Here is a 24,187-nt window from a genome sequence, read left to right on the forward strand (position 1 = left end):
TCACAACAGTGATGATTGACACATTCAAAATTATTAACATTTTCAAAAAAATTTAAACCATACACTGGACGGAGATTGGAGGAGAGGGGAGGAAAGTGGAGAGAGGAAAGAGGGGAGAGAGGAATGGGTGTTAAAGCCATTTTTTTTTTTTTAATGTGTATATTTTTAGGAAGGGATAGGAGATACGAAAAAAACAGTATGCTTTACTTATGAAAATGTTGACAATTTTGAATGATGGGCATATATGCCGAGTGGGGGATTTGTTGGTTGAAATGCCTCCTGCTCAAAGGTAATTTTCTCTCAAATTTTAAATTCATTTTCCAGGTGAGCATGACCCACCAACCCCTAAAACATCTTTCGACATTCTAGACCCCCACCCCTAAAACATCTTTCAACATTCTAGACCCCCACCCCTTGCAATTGTCAGTACATTCGACTGCATGACAATACTGCTGTGATTAATGACACAACATTTGAAGTAGTATTAATATTAGCACTGTGACGAGGAGACGTAATCTTACTTACCTCTGTTCGTTGCTGCAGTCTCTTGTTGAGCTCATAGATTCGGTAGTCGGGCTGTCCCATGTACGGAGTCGGGCGCCTGTAGTAGGTAGAAAACGGAGAGTTATAGAATGGATCAGCATTCATGTTCATGACTGCAGGTTCCAATTTCATAACATAAAACAATATAATGTTGACAGGGTGTCGTTTGCTATCTACACATGTATTTGTCTCTCCGTCTGTCCATCCAGTTGTTCTCAAGAGAACCAACAGAGCAGTTGAAGCGTGGACACACTGTATTCCTCGACAAGTATTAACAATGAAAAGTTTAATGTGTGGATAGACTGTATCAATCTCCGGACATCCCTGTCTGTCCTTCAGCTTATGAATACAATGAAAACGTTCAAATATGGACAGACTGTATCTCTCCTCGGGTAACAAATACAATGAAATGTTTAGTATGGATATACTGTATCCCTGTATTCAGCAGAATGTAATCAAAGTTTTAGAGTGGATAGATTATCCATTTTTAGCTAACGTGTACATGCACAATAAAAAGTTTTAAGTATGGACACACTGTATCGCTGTCCTCAGCACAATACAATGACAAGTTCAAGTCTGGGTAGACTGTATTCCTGTCCTCAGTTAACAAATACAATGAAACATTCAAGTCTGGATAGACTGTATCCCAGTCAGCATAGTCTTATCCACAACACAATATAATAATAAACAGTTTAACGTGAGAACAGACTGTATCCCTGCCCTCAGCACTGTGATTTCAAATGACAGGTTTTACACAGGACAGACTGTATCCCTGCCTCAGCACAGGATTACAAACAGCAGGTTTTACACAGGACAGACTGTATCCATGTCTGTCTGTCCTCGGCAGAGCACAGCAAATGTGGACAATGTTTACATGGCTACAACCCGCCACATGGACCGGTATACAGCACAGGACCCAACAGTTATCTTGTCTGCATTAGCTTACTAGCACAAGTCACACACGTTTGTTTTAAGTATCCAGACATGCATGGTGCATGCATGTTTCCAGTGCAGGTGACACTCTTAAGGACATAGCCAACGCATATCACATCATAGGAGAAACCCCCACTTCGATCCTGCTGTGTGGAACTGCAACCCATGTGCTAACACCCAGTCACAACCTATTTATATCTTCAGCCCAAGTAATTCAACTGTGAAGGAGCAGGGTTGGTCCAATACATAACAGTATGCTGGGGGTCGTCTCAAAGGCTACATTTTTAATTCATGTTTACTCAGATTTTAACTCCTGCAAAATGATTACTGTGGGAAATCTCTTATGTTTATTTCACATCTTGTACTTTGCCATGTCAATTTCAAATAAACTGAGGTAAACAAACTTGCTAAGCTCATTATACTGACATCTAAGATTTTACTTTCAAATAGAATACATTAATTAGTAATTTTATGTATATTACAAATATTATTTATAATTTATCGCACATTTAAGCACACTGCCATGGGCACATAAACCAGTGGACCTAGCTTGGGTTGTCTACCAGGGACAAATTATAAACATTAGTAATTAGTGATTAGTGCAGCCACATAGGTAACTTTTACAGAATAGCAGAAAGGGATTTTTAATACACACTTTCACATAGATGGAATTTAGAAAATAATTAACGAGCTATGAGGAATTACAGATTATCTGTCCCAAGTTCATTCACGAGGGACATAATTTGTAACTCCTCATAGAGAGTAGGTTATTCTCTTTATTACCTTTGTGATTGTCACCTTTAAACTGGTTTTTAACATAAAATTCCTTCACTGTTAACAACAAAGCCATCAGCCATTACATCATATAACCTTACACACATTACATGACATTCTTTTTACTGCCAAATGTTAACAGTACAAAATAATATGACCGATTGCATTAGAAAATAATTATTTTTCTATGCTGTTAAAGCCACTGCTTATTAAAATATACCATTTCACGTTTATGAAACAAATGAGCCAAAAATTGTCCAGTAAATCTTTGTAGTTAATATAATGTATGTGTAACCTGACTCATAAATGGAAACCTTAAATGAAAGAAAGTGAAGTTCCCGCAGTGGTGAACAATTAACCAAGCGTTGTCATTTTTAAGCCAGCCAATCAGTGGCCGTAGAAGCAATCTGCACACTGTGCAATTATCAAAAAAAAAAAATATATTACCCCATATATTTGAGCCCATATGGGTAATAAAATAATATACTATAGCCTTTGATTTACAAGTTGAAGAACACTGATTGGGATGGAAAATATGCCATCGATCCTATGACACATCATAACTAAGGCGAGTGCTCTACCACTGAGCCACATTCTGCACCTTCTCTTTGGACTGGAGCCAGCACTGTAGAATACGGACACAACCTCCTACAGTTTTAAACCTGAGGAAAGGAAATGTTTTATTTAACGACGCACTCAACACATTTTATTTAGTTATATGGCGTCGGACATATGGTTAAGGACTTCACAGATATTGAGGGAGGAAACCTGCTGTCGCCACTTTATGGGCTACTCTTTTTCGATTAGCAGCAAGGGATCTTTTATGTGCACCATCCCATAGACAGGATAGCACATACCATGGCCTTTGATGTACCAGTTGTGGTGCACTGGCTGGAACGAGAAATAGTCCAATGAGTCCACTGACAGAGATCGATCCCAGATTGACAGCGCGTCAAGCGAACGCTTTGCCACTGGGCTACGTCTCGCCCGTAAACCTGAGGACTAACCACTGCACCACGGAGGCGAGCTGTATACATTACAAGAGGAAACCTGCTACATATTTCCATTAGCAGCAAGGGATCTTTTATATGCACTTTCCCAAAGACAGGAAAGCACATACCTTTGACCAGTAGTAATAACAACTACCAGCAAGATATCAAAATATAATCCAGAAAGATATTGATTATAAGCATTATACTAATATAAAGAGGGAACAGTATCCTAACACTAAACTTAAAACCAACCCTAACCCTAACCCTGATTTTCAGTTAAGACTCATAAATCTGACTCTATCCCTAACCTTAATCCAGATACCGACTCCAAACCCTGAGTGGTGCTCCACAAGGCTCAATGGGTAGGTGTAAACCATGTAAACCATGTCTGACGCCATATAACCGTAAATAAAATGTGTTGAGTGCGTCGTTAAATAAAACATTTCTTTCTTTCTTTCTATCCCTAACCCTAACCGTAAAGTCTGGAGTGTGCATGTATGTGGAAGACAGAGTGCATATTTTACCACTAAAACATTCCGTAATGTTCATTACAAACTCAAATTAGACTGCAAATGTTTAAAATACAGTAATTTCACACAGTATTCAATAAAATGTTATTTTCCTGATTACCCATGTTTTGAGACTACCCCTTAATGTTAGCTTACATTGCAGGCAGTAACAGGTCAGAGAGCTGAGCAGGCCCAGACGCACAAATCAAGATATCGGAATTAAGTATGGCTAACACTGTATTTAATGTTAGGAGGATTAACATCCATGGACAACAGTAAATACTATAAAACTCTGTCATTAACAGGATTTTAACATAAACAAATCTGCCAATTCAATGACATTGTTAAATTCACATTATATTTTCTTAATGAACACAAAACATAGTTTTAAATTATAAAACTATAACTAAATCTATGTACATGATGTTGCTGATGTAGGATGATCGATATGCAAATTAAATTTATTTTATCTATTACGTGTATTGATAACAACAGGAATCACAGTTTTGAAACTGGTTAAGCAACACCGCTTCCACACATAGTAATCACTGACCAGTCAATTTAGGGTTTTTTCCATTCCAACTAGTGTTCCTTGACTGGTATATCAAATGCTGTTGTACATTCTATCCTGACTAGAAAAAGTATAAAGTTTGTTTTGTTTAATAACACCACTAGAGCACAATGATTTTTTTTTTTATCGCCGGCTATTGGATGTTAAACATTTAGTAATGTTGCCATATAGTTCCGCTACATTTTTCTGTTAGTAGCAAGGGATATAATAGTTTATATGCATCATCCCACAAACAAGATAGCACATACCACAGCCTTTGATATACCAGTCATGGTGCACTGGCTGGAACGAGAAATTGCCCAAACTGACCACGCATCAAGCATGCACATTACCACTGGGCTATGTCCTACTCCCAACTGTGGGGAAAATGCACATTATCACTGGGCTATGTCCTACTCCCAACTGTGGGGAAAATGCACATTACCACTGGGCTATGTCCTACTCCCAACTGTGGGGAAAATGCACATTACCACTGGGCTATGTCCTACTCCCAACTGTGGGGAAAATGCACATTACCACTGGGCTATGTCCTACTCCCAACTGTGGGGAAAATGCACATTACCACTGGGCTATGTCCTACTCCCAACTGTGGGGAAAATGCACATTACCACTGGGCTATGTCCTACTCCCAACTGTGGGGAAAATGCACATAAATGAAATATATTACTCATCAGTTAGTGATTTTCCTTCAGTGATCATTCTGCTAGCAAAGAACTTACCTATATCAATCATTGAAATGCAAAGAACTTACCTATATCAATCATTGAAATGCAAAGAACTTACCTATATCAATCACTGAAATGCAAAGAACTTACCTATATCAATCACTGAAATGCAAAGAACTTACCTATATCAATCACTGAAATGCAAAGAACTTACCTATATCAATCATTGAAATGCAAAGAACTTATGGTACCTATATCATTAAATGCAGTATTATACAAGTAACAGTAAATACCATTTTGGTCATAACCATTGTTTGTTTGTTGTTGGGGGTTTTTTTGAGGGGGGATTTGACTGGTCTATTATTTAAGGTAATGGCTTGTAGATTTGTTTGTTGTGAAAGCACTGCATGACTGCAAACATGAATGGATTTTATGAACAGAGGTAAATTGTTGCAAGCAAAAATTAAAGTTTCTTTTGTTTAATGACCCTATTAGACCACATTGATTTATTAATCATCGGCTTTTGGTTGTTAAACATTTTGATAATTCCAACAAAGTCTTAGAAGAAACCCACAACATCTTTCCAACAGCAGCAAGGGATCTTTTATATGCACTTTCCCAGGCAGGGAAGCACATACCTTTCTTAAATGGGAAAAACCCAATAAGATAATGTGTCCACTGAGGTTCAATCCAGCAATCAAAGCACCTCTACCGACTGACCTAACACAGGGGTGCAGAAAGTACTCGCCCACTCGCCAAATACAAGTAAATGTTCTGACGGACAAATTAAAAAATGCAACTACCAGTCCAACAGGCGATCTGTCGTTTTCTGACTAACTTTTGTTTTAAATGGGGGTTTTTTCTTCTTCTTTTCATCGAATCTGCAACTGCATACCAAAATTCAAAACCATTAAAAAAAAAAACTTTGGACTTTCGAACTGTGCAAGCGTGACATTCCAGAAACAAAGCTGGTCAAAGGTCAATACTTCCTACTAATAGATTTACTATGAAAGTATGTTGCTGATGTGTTTTGAATAGATGGTTTTGTTAAACACTTGCAGCATATCACTTGAATTTTTTAAATCTATATAAAAGTATTGTGAAAAACTTAATTCTTTACCAGAATATTAACAAATTTATTGATTTGTCTATCAATGTTTGGACTTGATTTCATTTGCAACATGATGTTAATAACTAATTACCAAATGTCCTTAATAATGATTTTTTCATTAAATAAATATATATCGTTTGAAGTGAAGACAGTGAATTGTTAAACAATAACATTTTCTTATATAGGTTGGTGCATTAGCAGCAAATTTTAGTTGGTTCTGGTTTGGCAAGCTAGTAAAATATTTTCCATATCTGCATCCCTGCTGAATGGATCTGCATTTACTTGAATTTAAGGACAACCATACTAGTTAACTGCTGAGAAATCCATTGCAACAATATTTTACTGATGTACTAGTTCGAGTGTGGCACTTTAATATTTAATAATTGATGCATGTATACAGTGAGGAATTAAAAAACAATTCTTTTCTGTGCTGTGTCATTGCAAATTTATTTCCCTCGAAATATTTTTAAAAAGTTCAAAGTTTGTTTTGTTTAATGACACCACAAGAGCTCATTGATTTATTAATCATCGGCTATTGGATGTCAAACATTGAGTAATTCTGACTAATTCTGGCATATAGTCTTATAGAGGAAACACGCTACATTTTTCCATTAGTACCAAGGGAACTTTTATATGCACTATCCCACAGCCAGAACTGTACATACCACAGCCTTTGATATACCAGTCGTAGTGTACTGGCCACAAACTATTAGTGCACCCAAGTATATACCTCTTCATTAATCTAAGTATACCATCTTACTGGGCAAAACTGGTAAGTTCAGTATACTTTGATAGTTAGTTTTGCTGACGTTTCGTAAACACACCACTGTCTACCCTGAAGCCAGGATGCTTCTTACAAGGACACTGTGCATTACCATAGCTTTTTAACACTAACATTTTATATACGAATTCGCAGGAAGTATGCACTGCATGTACAGCAGAGATTGTTATTTAAGTTGTATTCAGCATAGCTGTGATACTTTGATTTCAAGCTAGATGTGAAAACTGCTTGCAACAAATACTAGTACCTTGTAGCATTGTTATTGATTAAATGAGTGTTTTTCATTTACCTGTGCTGTTTGTAACAACATGCTTTATGCAACCTGGCCCAGAAACTTGCCTTCACTGGCAATGCATTCTCTGCCAGGATCATTGTAAAACTAGGTTCATAATATAGAAAGAATTATTTATAAGTAAAATAGTCCATCTGTTGGTGGTAGTATAGCGCAAATCTCCCTTCAACTTTCTAGGCAAATTACTTCATGTTGAAATACAAAATGCACAAAATAGTAAACGACTAAAGAATATAATTATGCTTGTTTAAATTGTCAAATATAAGATGTTGATATTAAATATTAAAAATAATTTACCATACTTTGCAGATAAGCACACACGCATTATATTCTGCTAAAAAAAATAATCTGCTTTTTTACTTTGAAAAGAAAAACAATTATATAAAATGAAATAAGCAGAAAGTAAATACATGTGTTGTGTACCTAACAGAAGAAAAACAGCCCTTGAAATTCTGATGATCTTGCGATAGTAATATTTAGTACAAGCAATACCAAAGCATATACCCAATAATGAAAAACATTGTGTTGCAGGTCAACTTTAAAACAGCTTTTTGCAGCGACACCAGTCATGAATTTCATGGGGTGAAAAAGGAGAGATGTTTGTTTAATGATACCCCAGTACATTTTACACTATGGATATTAGGACAAATAAAGTAAAATTTGTTTTGTTCGACGACACCAGTACTGCATATTTATGAATTAATGATTGACTATTGGCTGTCAAGTATTTGGTCATTTTGACTTGTAGTCTTCTTTGGTAATTTTGACTCATGGAAAGAAGGAATGTTTTATTTAATAACAAACTCAAAACAATTTAATTACGGTGAAATGGCGTCAGACATGTGGTTAAGGAGCACACAAATAAAGAGAGAAAACATGCTGCCACCACGCAATGGGCTACTCTTTCCATTTAGCAGCAAGGGATCTTTTATATGCAGCATCCCACAGCCTTCCAGTTGTGGACCACTGGCTGTATAGAATGAGAAATAGCACGTTGGGCCCACTGATGGCGATAGATCCTAGACTATCATGTATCGGGCGAGAGCTTCATCACTGAGCAATGTCCTGCCCCTTTTGACTTATAGTCTTCAAAGGAATGCCCTGCATTTTTCCATTAGCAGCATGGGCTATTTCTAACAGACAGGACAGCACCTACTACAGCTTTTGATATACCAGTAGTGGGGCCCTGGTTGGGATGCAAAATGGCAAGAGAATGAGAAAAAAACAAAACAAAACACTACCAACAAATATGTCCTTCGTACTGATTATAGCAGCCCAGGGTGTTTTATATTATAAACTTTTCCACAGAAAGCCTATCAGGATAGCACATACCACAACCTTGTAATATATCATATGTACCCATTTTGAAACACTACTGGTGAGAAGAGTAAAAACCCAATGAATCCACTGAGTGGTATTGTTCTGTGACCCATTACACCTCAGGCTATGTTGCAGTTAGAAATTAAATATGGCCTGCATTTTTTTTTTTTTTTTTAAATAGCAGGTCAAAAGAAATATGTCCTGCTAAGAAACAAGGCCTACTGGAAATAAAACAGTACGGGGTGAGGGGATGGTTTGGGATAGGGTGTGCAAAATTAGCACCTCTCAGATGTCTCGGTTTGTTTTGGGGTGTTTGTTTTGTTTGGGGTTTTTTTGTTTTTTTTGGGGGGGGGGGGTGTTTTGGGGGTGTTTTTACCAATATTATAGTCTTAAACTATGAGAAAATGACAGAGTTAAATAGCAGATGATATAATCGTACATATATTTGTTTTTTGAAAAACGAAATGCACTTTTTTGTTGGTGCTTTTAGCAGGTGAATTTTCATTTCACTGGCTAGGTCTGAAGAATAAGACTGCTTTTTGCATCTTCATACAGTAAAACACTTGTATTGTTTAGTCTGATGTAATATCAAGCTGCTAATTGCCAACAGATAAGCTTATATGCTTTGAGTTTACAGGTTGTTATTTTCAGTCAGAACATATAGAGTGCTCAGATCCGTAAATCTGTCCAGGTGTTTTTATCTTCGTATTTGATTGGCTTGGAGAACCATGTGACAAAGAGGCTCGTTTCATTTGATGTTGAAGTTGCAGACTTAAAAAATTAAGTGTGCATTTTGAAATAGCAGGGTGGGTATAAATGAAGGTGGGTCTGGTAAAATGTTTTTATGATGAACTGTGACCGATTGATGGTTGGTTCCCAGTTTTCAGAAATTTGTTAGTTGGGTAGTTTTGTTTATCTTCACCGGCCTTGGTGGCGTCGTGGCAGGCCATCGGTCTACAGGCTGGTAGGTACTGGGTTCGGATCCCAGTCGAGGCATGGGATTTTTAATCCAGATACCGACTCCAAACCCTGAGTGAGTGCTCTGCAAGGCTCAATGGGTAGGTGTAAACCACTTGCACCGACCAGTGATCCATAACTGGTTCAACAAAGGCCATGGTTTGTGCTATCCTGCCTGTGGGAAGCGCAAATAAAAGATCCCTTGCTGCTAATCGGAAGAGTAGCCCATGTAGTGGCGACAGCGAGTTTCCTCTCAAAATCTGTGTGGTCCTTAACCATATGTCTGACGCCATATAACCGTAAATAAAATGTGTTGAGTGCGTCATTAAATAAAACATTTCTTTTTTTCTTTTTTTGTTTATCTTCAAGGCTCAAATTTGGCAGGCGGTAACAGCCGCTAAAACCGCACAAAATGCTTTCCAATAAACAGATTTCACAAGCAGCTTTTGCTTTCTATCTTATTTCTAAAAATTGTTTCCAGTATATCCCAGAATTCTTGATTCGCGTCTGTCATGCGTTTCCTGCATTTTAATTGAAGAACTACATTTGTACCGACATCGTGGACACGGCCATTTTATATTAGTGCGCACACCAATAATGGAAGATAACAATAATAATAAAAATAATTGTTTAATGAGAGCACCAGAGCACATTGATTTATTAATCATCAGCTATTTGGATGTCAAACATTTGGTAATTTTGACATACAGTCTTAAAGAGGAAACAGGCTTCATTTTTCATTTAGTAGCAAGGGATCCAAAAGACAGGATAGCACATACCATGGCCTTTGTGGTGCACTGGCTAAAATGAGAAATAGCCTAATGGGCCCACCAATGATAATCGATCTTAGACTGACTGCGCATCAAGCAAGCACATTTACCACTATGTTATTTCCCCGTCCTGTAACAATTTGGATGTTTTACTTATCTGGGTAGTCCTCAGTTTTCATGAACTGTGGATGTTTTGGATGTTTTACTTATCTGGGTAGTCCTCAGTTTTCATGAACTGTGGATGTTTTGGATGTTTTACCTATCTGGGTAGTCCTCAGTTTTCATGAACTGTGGACGTTTTGGATGTTTTACCTATCTGGGTAGTGCTCAGTTTTCATGAACTGTGGACGTTTTGGTTGTTTTACCTATCTGGGTAGTCCTCAGTTTTCATGAACTGTGGACGTTTTGGATGTTTTACCTATCTGGGTAGTCCTCAGTTTTCATGAACTGTGGACGTTTTGGTTGTTTTACCTATCTGGGTAGTCCTCAGTTTTCATGAACTGTGGACATTTTGGATGTTTTACCTATCTGGGTAGTCCTCAGTTTTCATGAAATGTGGATGTTTTGGATGCTTTACCTATCTGGGTAGTCCTCAGTTTTCATGAACTGTGGACGTTTTGGATGTTTTACCAATCTGGATAGTCACCAGTTTTTATGAACTGTGTCAGTTCAGTGGTTTTAAGCAATCTTATTGGTTTGCAGTTTTCATGGTCCCTGTCAGTTAGTGGTTTTGTACATTTGGGTAGCTTCCAGTTTTCGATGACTATATCAATGTGGATATTTTACCAATCTGGGCAATCTCGGTTTCTATGGCCTAACTGCTCTATCTGAATACACGCTAGATGTGCTGAGTCACACTGCCTAACAAGACTGTAAATCAATGCCGACTGCACTGAGCAACAATGCTTACCTAAGAAGCAGATATGAAACGAACTAGGCTTTACAGAAACTCAGTCTTATGTGTACTTTGCATTTCTAAAACTAACGATGTTCTCAACCATTGGTATTGTACGGGGCAGGACGCAGCCCAGTGGTAAAGCACATACATGCCTGATGTGTGGTCGGTGTAGGATCAATCCCAGTCGGTAGGCCCATTCGGCTACTTCTCGTTCCAGACAGTGAACCACAACTGGTATATCAAAGGCCGTGGTATGTGATATCCTGTCCGTGGGATGGTGCATATAAAATCCTTTGCTACTAATGGAAAAATGTAGCAGGTTTCCTCTCTATGACCATATGTTTGACATCCATTAGCCGATGATTAATAAATAAATGTGCTCTAATGGTGTTTGTTAAACATAAAAAAAAAAAAAATTCAACCATTGTACACTTAAAATATGTGATGTTACAGAGATGTTAAATACAGAATACTACATGAGTGGCAGTTAGATACCATTTAACTCACAAGTTGTTTAAAAATGCATCTAATGAGTGAAAGTGAGATAAATGGTATCCAACGGACACAGATGACAGTACTCTATTTCTTACATAGCCTCAAAAACCATGTTCCAAACAAATTTAATGCATTTTACACATCTATATTGTAAAAATAAAGTATTTTTGTGTTCTTAAAGGCACTCAGTCACGGATTTAGTGAGCCTTATTTATCTAAATATGGATTATAAATGGAAATTACATTCATTTGGAATATCAAATCTCATTATGGTATCATACTAAACATTTTAATTGAACCACGATCGAGGGAATTCCATGACATGCTTCATTTTTAAAATTTGGAACTCTTCTTGTAGAAAGTCAAACGTACAGCAAAACCAACTTGTAGTGATGAGGCTACATATACGACAGCCGTATAATGTATTCTTAAATTTTATATAAACGACTGCCGTGTATAGAGACTTGGCAAATGAGGGCCGGCTATATACATCACAAATAATTAAAAATATATTATTTCATGACAAAATAACAGCGAATACACTGAAATAAAATAATAAACAGTTGGAACATGAACTGACAAATGCTTTATTTATTATATTATGAAATAAATTAATGCATAAGCTTACTATCATTCAGTTTTCATTAATTTTTAATAACTTATTTTCATTGTTTTTGTTTTCTATTTACCCGACGTTGCAGAGGACGGTCCAGCGTTCTCGTTACACGAGCTTGGTAAATTGTTTTGACACTGCAGTTATTCGGGGGATGCCCGTCACATGACTCAAGAATAATACGTCACACCTCTGCTCTCCAAATAGCCGATAGTTTTCTCTGAATTATGTACCGTCGACATAATTCATTTATTTTATTTTATAAATACAAATAATAAGTGGGATATGGTGGTTATGTAGATGGTTCAATAAAGTATTTTTAGATACAAATCAAATGTATATATCTTCAGATCATACTTTGTTGGATCATTAATTTGATCAACCATCTGTGACTGGGTGACTTTAAGTTTAAAACACAGTAAAGAGATATAAAACCAAACGCCACACATACACATATCATATGATTTTTAACAACAAATTAACTCTGCAATTTAGAGCTACTCTGTTTATTCAACCCTAGAAATTCTGACTTATTTGTGACGACACTTTGGTACAATTAATAACTTAATACTCGATGATAATTAAAATCTGGTTGCAAATTAATTCTGTAACAACATCTGCTGCAACATTGGCAACTGCCATCAAGTTTCAAGAACTGCGTGTTCAAAAGCTTCTTTTTAAATTAAAATATGGAAATGCGTGCTCAAGGAGATAATTAATTTCTTTCACATTAAAAATCCATAATTTGATTTAAAAACCTAAACAATAAAAACAAAGGAACTACAAAAACTTGTTTAATGTTTTGTTTCTACAATTAATTAATAATTCTAAGTTATCAAAAAATTTAGCAAACTGTGTATACACTTTAATGTTAAGCTAAATGCAAAAGTATTTTAATTAAAAATATTTAATTCATTTATTTTTAATTCTTTGCACATGCAGTCATGAACATTCATATGTGCAACTATAAACCATGGTTCATTGATGTAGAACTTATAGTTTGTGAGCAACAAATCTAAACACAAAGTAATTAAATTTTTAAATTCTTTTCACATGCATTGTGAGGAACATCGATAGGAACAACCTTAAAACAAGTTTCATCAATATAGGACTTATAGTTTGAGAGAAAATGAGCTGAAAGCAAAAATATAATATTATGCTAAATGCAAATATATTTTAAATAAAAATGTTTAATTTAAAAAAAAAAAAAAAATTCATATGCACTGTGATGAACATCCACAGGTGCAACCACAAACCAAGTTTCAGTGACCTAGGACTTGCAGTTTGTGAGAAATTCATCTAAATGTGAAATTTCAATATCAAACTAATGCAAAAGTTGACGCCACCTTCAGAAATGTAATACTCATATCTCACCTTTTTACTTCATAACGGTAAAACAAAAATCATTGTCTGCATAAAGTATGTCATAAAGTGGGGGTAAAGTTTCTTCTTTTTTAAATTATGCACACACACACACACTGACACTGACACTCACTCACTCACTCACTCTTCTCTCTCTCTCTCTCTTTCCCTCCCTCCTTTTCAGCTATTTTGCATTTGTCAGATATATTGTTAGTGCTTTACTAAATGGCAGGAAGCATTTTTCATTACCAAAATTTTTTGTATTTTGATATTTGTTCAGTACAGTAAACTGGCATTGATATGATACCGATACCAAACAGTATATACGGTATACCACCCAACTCTACTGGAGTCTCTTAAAGCCGTTTTGAGGTGTGCAATTTTTCACTTGCAGTTTGCTTGAGTTTTTCAAAAACTAAGCTTTAATTAATTATGAAATTAAATTTTATTGTTTGCAGATCATGTCCATTACTTCATGGAATCACCCATATGTCATGTTACGAATGTATCTATCAGATCTATATTTTATATAAAATTGTATCTAAAACAAATAAGTTTCAAATAAAACTGTCAAAAGGTACACTAACAGTAGGAACAAAATTCATGATTTTGTTTCTCCATGGGTTAAGGAAGCTTCCCACCAAATTTAATTGGAAATGGTTAAAATAATCTATACAACTATACAAATAATTTAAAAACTCAATAAATACATAAATTAAAAAAAAAAAAAAAAAATAGAGGATATTTCATGTTTTTTGTCAAATATGATTTATATCTCATCGAGTGAAGTTTGCAATCATATCACGAGTGTGATCTGATTGTAAACTTCACGAGATATAAATCATATTTGACAAAAAACTTAAAATTTTCCATTTAAATTATATAACTTTTGGCAACTTATCTTTATTTTTAAAATGCCAGCAGCAAAATAGTTCTGGCTTTTATACAGTAACTTTCTATAGTGACGATAACACATTTTTGAGTGAAATAGTAAAATTTAAAGATATTTCACTAATGTTATATAATAATTAGGGGAAAATATCACTGTGTTTCGTTGTTAACTATAAGGATTTATCACACAATTTGGATTTAGGGACGAGATGAAACCCAGTGATATTATTCCTATTCTAATACTACACCTATTAGGAGTATCTGTAAGACATTTTATTGTGTTTTTATTAAAGAAATCCCACAAATATATATATAAAAATTTTAATCTATTCTCCTTACTTACGATATTCAATGAAAACGCTTGATTTATTGTAATACAGGATACACTAAAAGGCATATTTTCATTGGCTGATAGTTTCTGTTGCAAGGTACATGTATATGGCTATGATTGGACTTTACATTTGTGAGCGGTGTTTCAACCTCATATTGAATTATTTCAAGGAATTCGCCTGGTTTAATTATGTACAAAAACCATATTGATGGGGTAGGTCTATAAGTTTATAACATATTTTCACTTAAAGTTTATATATAAATACATAAAATAATATGCATTTACTAAAGCCGCTGAGTAAAGGGCAAGTATTATTTTCAATAGTTTTTCAGAATTGTGCGATATTTTAAAACAGTTAATGTTGCTTAAAATTGCTTTTAAAAAATCAAGTCATTTCCATATTGTCTTCTTTATTGTCACAAAAAGTATGTTCTAAACAAAAATAAAGTACTTCCAATTGTGATATAATTATTTCTGATGAACCTGCTTGCATACTTTTGAGAACACAAACTAGAAAAGCGGACCACAAGACACATGCTGGTGACTGCTGCAATCGATCAGTGACCGGACCTTACTTGGGGTGGATGGGTACACGTTCATTGCTGCTAACGAAGTGTTAAAAGTTACAATGGCACGAAATAATAACAAAATAGTAACAATAACATCATTTTCATACCTGACTCAAGTTTCTTAACAAATTGATTTAAATATTATTTATATATTCATAATATGTGCTATTGTTCCTCATGCTATATTTATTACATGTATATTGATGTTGTTTCTTTGAATGTATGTATGTATAATATCATGTATAGATTAGAGAGGGCCTCATGGGAGACCAGTCACCTTGTACTGAATGTGTTTACCCTCTGAAAATAAAGAATTTTATTATTATTATTATTATTATTATCTGAAGTTAGTACTTTTGTTAAAAATTATTTATATCAACGTTTAATCATCATGGAAGACGCGGAATTAATATACTAATGAAAACACCACACATGAGGCTAAGTGACAGTATATTGGACAAGTTCTCGGAATTTTGTAATCGTGATAAATCCTGGTTGCCCATGACAGCATACATCTACCGTCCCGATTTATCACGAAAATTAACCAATGGAAAAAAGGCGTATATGAAAGTTGTTTTAGAATAATAATTTAATAATTTCAAATTGCTGTTTTATTCATACTTTGACAAAAGTTTTCATAATTTGCATATAAAATTTTAATTTTGTTATTTTCAAAACAATTTTCACTTTCTTTATATAACAATAAAACTGGAATTACTGACAAAAAAACTAATTCTTTTTTGCTTGATAAGGGTATAGCTTTTTAATATGAATATTACATGTACAGTGAGAAGGAAGGAAATGTTTTATTTAACAATGCACTCAACACATTGTATTTACAGTTATATGGCATCAGACATGTGGTTAAGGACCACACAGATATAGAGAGAGGAAACCTGCTGTCGCCACTTCATGTGCTACTCTTTTTCGATTAGCAGGAAGGGATCTTTTATATGCACCATACCACATGCAGAATAGTACATGGGCAATTCCACGACAAAGCGGACAAAGACTCAAAATTTAAATATCAATTATTTTAATGAATGAGTTTTGTGATCAACAATATGCTGAAGTTCTTAGATGAAAAAACAAATTGTCATTGAGGTTGTTCCCAAAAAGATATCACATGCTGAATAGGTGTCCATTATTTTGACAAATAAATACACTAAAAGCATATTTTTAAGGCCATAATACATAAATTATGCTTTATACAATCAAATACAGATTGCATATATGTAATAGCATATCTAATACCTACATGTTACACCCACTGCAGTTACATAATATATGTTATGTTTGTAATTCTTGGTCAATTAGACCACCTAACACAATGTAACCGAAATAGCTATTTTTTCCTCTCTATCATGTATTTATTGTTTCTAACAAACGACACTTGATATTTTCCTACACTAATACATACTACAGGTAGTGACACCACAAGTTTTTTTATAATAGTGACATGAAACATAACACGGATACATCTAAAATTGTAACGTGAGTAACCAAAAAATATGTAACGCGACTTACCAACATTTTATTTTAATAAAACAATACCAGTGTATGAATAATTATGCCAACATATTTCTTACTAACACCAAGTTAGTTTTTGCTGCCAGTTACTATCTAATAAGCCTAAATATATATGTGCAATTCCAATTAATACATTTTTGGTTATCAAAATAGTCCGCTATTTGGTAATAGTCGTGGACATTTCAAATTTTCTACTTCTTTTTAGAGTGTTATTTTAATTCAAATTTCAATTTCCTAAAAATTGACGTTAATTCCCGAAAATGGTTAATTTATTCATTGCTTAACTTCTTGTAAGTTTAATTTGTTGGTAATATTTACTCAGTTGATTTATGTGGCTTTCTGATGCTTCTTTCAATAAAAGTTTACATTTAAAAACTGTTATGTTTCTTTAAAATCTGTTTTTTTTAGCCATTAACAAATAGCGGACAAATTGTAACGCAAGTAGCCGTAACACGAGTAACCGACTATTTTGATAACCAAAAATGTATTAATTGTACTATTTCAAAACTCTATTCATATAAAGATACCTAAACACCATAGCTATGCACCAATATATCCACTTTTATCATAGCTATTACAGTATGAGGAGACTTTGGATTTTATGTGTGTTCATTTTTTGTCATGTCCTTTTTTTGTAACGCAAGTAACCGATGTTTACACATTCACAGTATGAAAACTAATCATCATTGTTCCTTTTTCTTTTTTTATAATATACATTGATTATTTAACTAATAAAATGTAATAAAGAAAATAAGTGTTGAATTTATAATTATTAATCCTGAGTAAATCAAAAGAATTAGTATGATAAAAATGTAATGGGAGTAACCGTGAAATTGCCTACATACCACGGCCTTTGTTACACCAGTTGTGGAGCACTGGCTGGAACGAGAAATAGCCCAATGGGGCCACCGATGGGGATCGACCCTAAACCGACCAAGCATCATGCGAGCACTTTACTACTGGGCTACGTCCCGCCTCACATCTATTTTATTACATACCCATTTAATCTTCTTATATAGTAATAAAGACAATTTTGACAGTGCAATAAAAATATATATATATTTAACATATCTGTGATACAAAATCTCGCATGTGTACTACGTGTTCACCCGAATGCTGTCATGTCCTTAGCCAGGACGCTCAGCATTCCGTCAATTCCATAAAATTCAACCAACTTTCAAGACGAAGTAAGTTGTGTTATTTAATTAATCTTTTGTTAATCATAATATAGAAAGGTGGTATGTATTAAATACAGAACCACATACAAGTTGTTTTGCCATGTTATTTACTGCACTCGTTTATAGTGCGCAAGATTTATACCACTCAGAATATTCTTGTGCACTATAAACTTGTGTAATAAATAACATGGTAAAACAAGTTCTGGTATGTGGTTCTGTCTATTTTCTCACTTTGAAATATAAATGCAGTCCAATTTCACGCTACTGACTGCCGTTTCCGGGATATCAATTAAGAAATATTTACACTGGTCTGGAGAACTACTAACCTAAAAAAGAGTACCGGTAAGGTACATGATGCGCCCATCAGGAGTTTGATAGAAAACAATATCTAAATTAATGAATATGTTATTGGCATGATTCAAGTGAAATGTTTGTAATGGGATGGATGAAGTTTGTTTTTAACCAACCACCATCTCTATTTGTTCCTACATGTGGTTTGATGATCCTGTATGCATCTATATGCAAGATATGATACGGACAACGATTTACTGTTATGTGCAGTAGACCGTGAAAAGTAGGTCACAGTGACATAGTAATAGTACGCGACAAACCGTTATACCAAGTTGTTCCTACATGTGAGGTTTGATGGTCCTGTATGCATCTGTATGCAAGATATGGTCCGGACAAAAAAACATTAATGGACGGACAGACAGCGCCATACCATAATACAACCCATCATGAGTGACTAGTTCCAGGAAGTTATCACTTGTCCTACCACTATTGAGACATCCCGAGAAGATAAAACATATACCGGTATGGGTTCTAGCAAACTGTTCACAGAACTTACATTAGCTATGTGGTGTATCACGGCTCATACAGACACAAAGTTATTCAAATACAGTAAACTTAATAAAGTAATGGTATACCAACTGTCCAACTTTTGTCTCTATCAATCTTTCTTTTTTATTTAGTAAGTTAGTTGATTGATTCACTTTGTTGTGCATGATCCTTATATCACAAAGTTATAATAATATAGCATGAGAAGTAATTTGGTACCAAAAATGTATTCCAGACTCCAAACATATCTTTGTCAGCAAATTGTTAAAAATGAAGGAAAATTAACACAGAAACTATTTAGCATCCAGACAATAAATATTTGTTTAAGAGGAAATTCCTTCTGCTGTCATTTCCCAATTTTACCAGGATTACAAGAACAAAATCAATGTTCAAACAATATAAAACAAATATTTATACCCAGTAAACTTATCATTAAACTCACCTGAAAATGTGTCCATACACTATTAGTTAAACAACTAGCATTCAGCGACAATGACAGAACATGTGATTGGGATGAAAACTGTTTGACCAGCTCGGCAGTAACCTCAATGGATTATTAATATTATACCAAAATCATAAAGGATGCAAACTAAATTGTGTGTTTTTATCTATGGATTCCTGTGGAAGTCCACTTAACTATCTTTTGTTAACCGAGATGGGTCATGTGGTGGTTGCCATGGTATTTTGAGCAGCTTCTATCAGTTGTTCAATGCCGGTGCCCATCACTAACTAGGATCTATAAATGTGGGCTATTTTCGAATAGGCCTGGCTATTTATTAACCCCAATTAACACCAATGTTGCATGATGCACAGATGCGCACAGTTCGTTAAGATGTGACACTTCCTCGGTAAGCTGATGGGCACTCAACAATAACCCAGTATTACAGCTTTTGAGTGGCGGAGCATCAAATGAACAGTACTGATAATACATTCAACATTAAAGTCTGATATGTGCTGTCCTGTCTGTGGGATAGTCCACACAGAAGATCAGCCTTGATGGCGTCGTGGTTAAGCCATTGGACATAAGGCTGGTAGGTTCTGGGTTCGCAGCCCGGTACCGGCTCCTACCCAGAGTGAGTTTTAAAAACTCAATGGGTAGGTTTAAAACCACTACACCCTCTTCTCTCTCACTAACCACTAACAATTAACAACTAATCAACTGTCAGATAGCTGAGGTGTGTACCCAGGACAGCATGCTTGAACCGTAATTGGATATAAGCACGAAAATAAGTTGAAATGAAATGAATGAAGACCTCATTTGGTAGTAGTAGGTTTTTTCTTTCAGTATCCAGATCTAGTGTTATGTGTTAGACACCAAAAACGCTGTAGTTAAAAAAAATGTGATGAGGTGTCATTAAACAAATAATCCTTTTTTTTTTAATTTCCCATAAATCCCATCCCCATCTCTCAAAATTGTTAAGATGAAAACAGAAATTAAAAAAAAAGTCTTGCCTACAAGACAACACACATTATTATATAATCGACTCTTAAAGCCCATAGCAGATATTGGGAATTCTTGTCAAAGTTAAGCCCTGATCTTATACATAAAATTTTCACATTTTTGGAGAAAAAAAAGAAATGTTTTATTTAACAACACACTCAACACATTTTATTTATGGTTATATGGCGTCAGACATATGGTTAAGGACCACACAGATTTTTTGAGAGAAAACCCGCTGTCGCCACTTAAAAAAAAATTAAGTGACATTTTCGATATGAAAAAAAAAAAAATATATATATACTTTCCATGTTCCATAAATAGAGAATATTAAACGACTTAACAGTTATTATCAAATTTATGTTCCAAGTGAAATAATTTTCACAAGGGACATAAATTTGATAATAACTGGTACCGGGTTTGTTATTCTATTTATTACCCCAGTTATTTCGGGGTTTTTTAAAGCCTTTATTTGCAATATAGCCTATATTGGCTACATGTCCATGTATATAGAAACGATGTAAACTACTTTACTGTTCTGGGTATTGCTTTAACTTTTTATTTCATTCACGGTTCACAGATAATTTACAAAACCAAAAGTTCTATATATTCTGTAAAAAAACAAAATCTGTAATGAATTGCATTAAAGGAAGGGACAATTAAGGCATTTGACCTGGTATGCATATTCAATGATATATAATGCACATTACTGCTTAATATCAACAAGTATAATCGTATAGTTAATTAATAAAACGGTTAAATGTGACAGCTATTATATAATGGGCGCAGCCATTTTGTATCATCCCAGTGAATAAGCCCTCTGGCAAGCCGATGGTTATGTAATACTTAACGCGTCACGTCAGGAATTAGTCTTCGAATTGAAGAAACAAATGTACCCGATTTTTGTGGATGCATCGCAATGTTCTGTAATATCCATCCCAGTAAGCCAGCAATAAGTATATATTAGTTTTCAAAACAAAATAAACCACCGTTGTCAAAGTGTCAAAATAACTATAACATGTTTTGTCCATGCATTAACCTACGTACTAAAATGATAAACAGAGTATTTTCTTAGTTAATGATATTCTTTCCGTGGCTTGCACCTGTGATTCCTGATTTCCAGGTGTATATTTGGAAGGTAACCAGTCACGGTAATTAATTACCGCTGCCTAGACCATTAAAACAACCCCAACCATGTGCCGGTTTCATTAACATCACAGGGTATTATGGGATAACCTGCCACCCCTAAAATAGTAATGTACAGTATCACCCACCCTGCTTTATTACTGTAAATAATTCTGTAAACCCTTGATTAAGTAGACTTCCCCATCTAAAATCACAGAACTGACCAATTACATAGTCCCAAAGAAAAGAAAATTATCACATGGGTATCATGAATGGTCGTTTTAAGCTAGAATACCGGATGCCGCGAGAACGAAACAAAATGGCTGTCCCCAGTTAGCATGAATAATCACAGTTTTTTTTATTAACTCTAAAATTACTTGTTTTTCATTTCTTAACGTGTCAGTATGTGTTGGTGGTCCGGATATACATCTTTCCAACACATAAGGCTCATCTTTGAGTTTACTTCCCCTTTAATCTACATTTATCAGCTGGTGATCAATTCATTTGGAGATCAGAATAAAAGAATGCAACATGAGTACAAAACAAAATGGCTGTCCCCTGTTAGCATGAATAATCAGTTTTTTTATTAACCCTAAAATTACTTGTTTTTCATTTCTAAAGTGTCAGTATGTGTTGGTGGTCCGGATATACATCTTTCCAACACATAAGGCTCATCTTTGAGTTTACTTCCCCTTTAATCAATACAAAGTCAACAATAAAACCAAAACAATACAGTGTTCAGTGTATACAAAAATAAATCACTGACAAAAATGCACCAGTCATTTGATTCTTCAATAGCTAACCATTACACAATTTGACCAGCCTTTTTAACAGCTTTTATTTTACCACATTCTGGAACCCATTGGTCTATTTGATACAAATAAAAAAGTTTTATTTTATTCGAGAAATGAAAACATTAATTTGTTTATCTTGTCAGCAATTTCTGGCTGAAGCCACATATTTGACATCAAATTTGTCACATGATCAGAACGGTCATTCATTATTTTGTGTTGACTAACTGTTGACTGAAATATTTTGTCCCCAATTGCATATTTAATTGGTCATATAACTGATGATTTTTTTTACTTACTTTCTGCAATTCCTAATAAGGAATTTAAGACTTTTCATTATATTAGGGATATCAACAGCAACGGATGTGATAGTGTTTATCATTATACTTATCTATCTTGGGTTCTAAATACTATTTACACTGCCATATAAAAATGAAACTACATTTATCAGCTGGTGATCAATTCATCTGGAGATCAGAATAAAAGAATGCAACACTTTTAAAAATATTAATTCTTTTTTATGCATCTTAAAATCTTAATATATAATATTTGTTCTTTGATCGGTTCACCTAAACAAATGCCTTTGAACGACAGACCGACATTATCTCGATAACCCTGTTTAATTTTAAATACTGAGTCGGCTTATACACTGTGCCAAACATTTATATCGGATATTGAGGGGCAATATAAGTAGTTAGCCCATCCCCAGTGTCCACAATATACAGTAACCCAGCTTTGAAATGGTCACACAATCCTTTTATCTTCTTTTTTTTCACCCAAAGAGAATGCTGATATTTATTTTTATTAAACTAATCATGTACCAGTGAGCTGCACATCAGTGAGTTGACTGTTGCTATGGTTCAGAGAAACTGGCTCAAAGAAAATGCACGTGTAATTACCATTTCAATGTTTTTAAGAGTACTTATCATGTCTAATACTATTATATCCAATACAAATGTTTGGCACAGTGTATAAGCCGACTCAATATTTCAAATTAAACAGGGACATATATTTACGTTGGAGAACATTTGTGGCCTTGGATTTTCTGGATCCACCACCGATTAACAACATGGAAGATATGGAAAGGATATGGTGGCAAATCAGGTAAGGCACAGCGAAATATTTCTTGCCGTCAACGCTATAAGACTTTCAGGGCATAACGGCAAGTATGGAAGGCACCTACAGCAATTGCTGAATAACCCTGAAATATAATTCACATAACCAAACAACTGGTTACCTAGCATTATACTAACACATGAATTGACTTCAGGTTACCTCATATTTTAAAATATTGTCCTCTGCAACATGAAACATAAATTCATCAGTCCTTGGCTTTTGAAAAACCATGGCGAGTGAAAAACCGCACACCTCAAAATGCTTAGGCGAGTGAAAAATCGCACTCATTGAAATTCTAAGGCGAGTGAAAAGCAAGCATTATTAATTTATGAAGTAATTGTTACATGTAAATGTAGAGACCTATGTTGCAAAAATGAACCAATAAATCAATAATGTTTTTTCCCAATTTTATGTTGCTTGGTTCATTAGTGTAGACTGACTTCTTTTCCCTTTCACAAGTTTCAGGAATGGAGTTATTCATAAATTACAGGAGGAGTAGTGCTACAGAAATATAATTATGACATACACTGATGCAGACAATTTGATTTTTTTAATTACAATATATTTTTATGTAGTGCACAGGGCACATTAAGTTAATATTTTTCTTAACGTGCACAGTGAATTGCTTCCCTGTACTTAGCAAATTTAAAATGGTGGAGGTATGGTTTTAAGGTTATTGTTGAAGATTTTTTTTTTTTTACTAATGATGCAAGTACTTCAATTGGGTTTTTGTGAATATGGTAGGTTATACATTTTTGGTTTGTGTGTCTATTTGTTGCTCTATTTTGGTTGAGA

At 34.7% G+C, this 24,187-nt stretch overlaps 1 protein-coding gene across 3 annotated transcripts in view; it reads right to left on the reverse strand.

The window, feature by feature from the left end:
- LOC121382822 (LIM domain-binding protein 2-like) overlaps positions 1 to 24,187 on the reverse strand; it is a 53,049-nt gene that overhangs the window by 22,862 nt on the left and 6,000 nt on the right. For all 3 annotated transcript variants that reach the window (XM_041512446.1, XM_041512447.1, XM_041512444.1), the window contains exon 3: positions 526 to 601. In XM_041512446.1, coding sequence (XP_041368380.1) covers positions 526 to 601 — 76 coding nt within the window. The remainder of the gene's footprint in view (positions 1 to 525; positions 602 to 24,187) is intronic.

This window comes from Gigantopelta aegis, chromosome 10 (assembly GCF_016097555.1).
Source record: "Gigantopelta aegis isolate Gae_Host chromosome 10, Gae_host_genome, whole genome shotgun sequence".
NCBI classification, from domain to species: domain Eukaryota; kingdom Metazoa; phylum Mollusca; class Gastropoda; order Neomphalida; family Peltospiridae; genus Gigantopelta; species Gigantopelta aegis.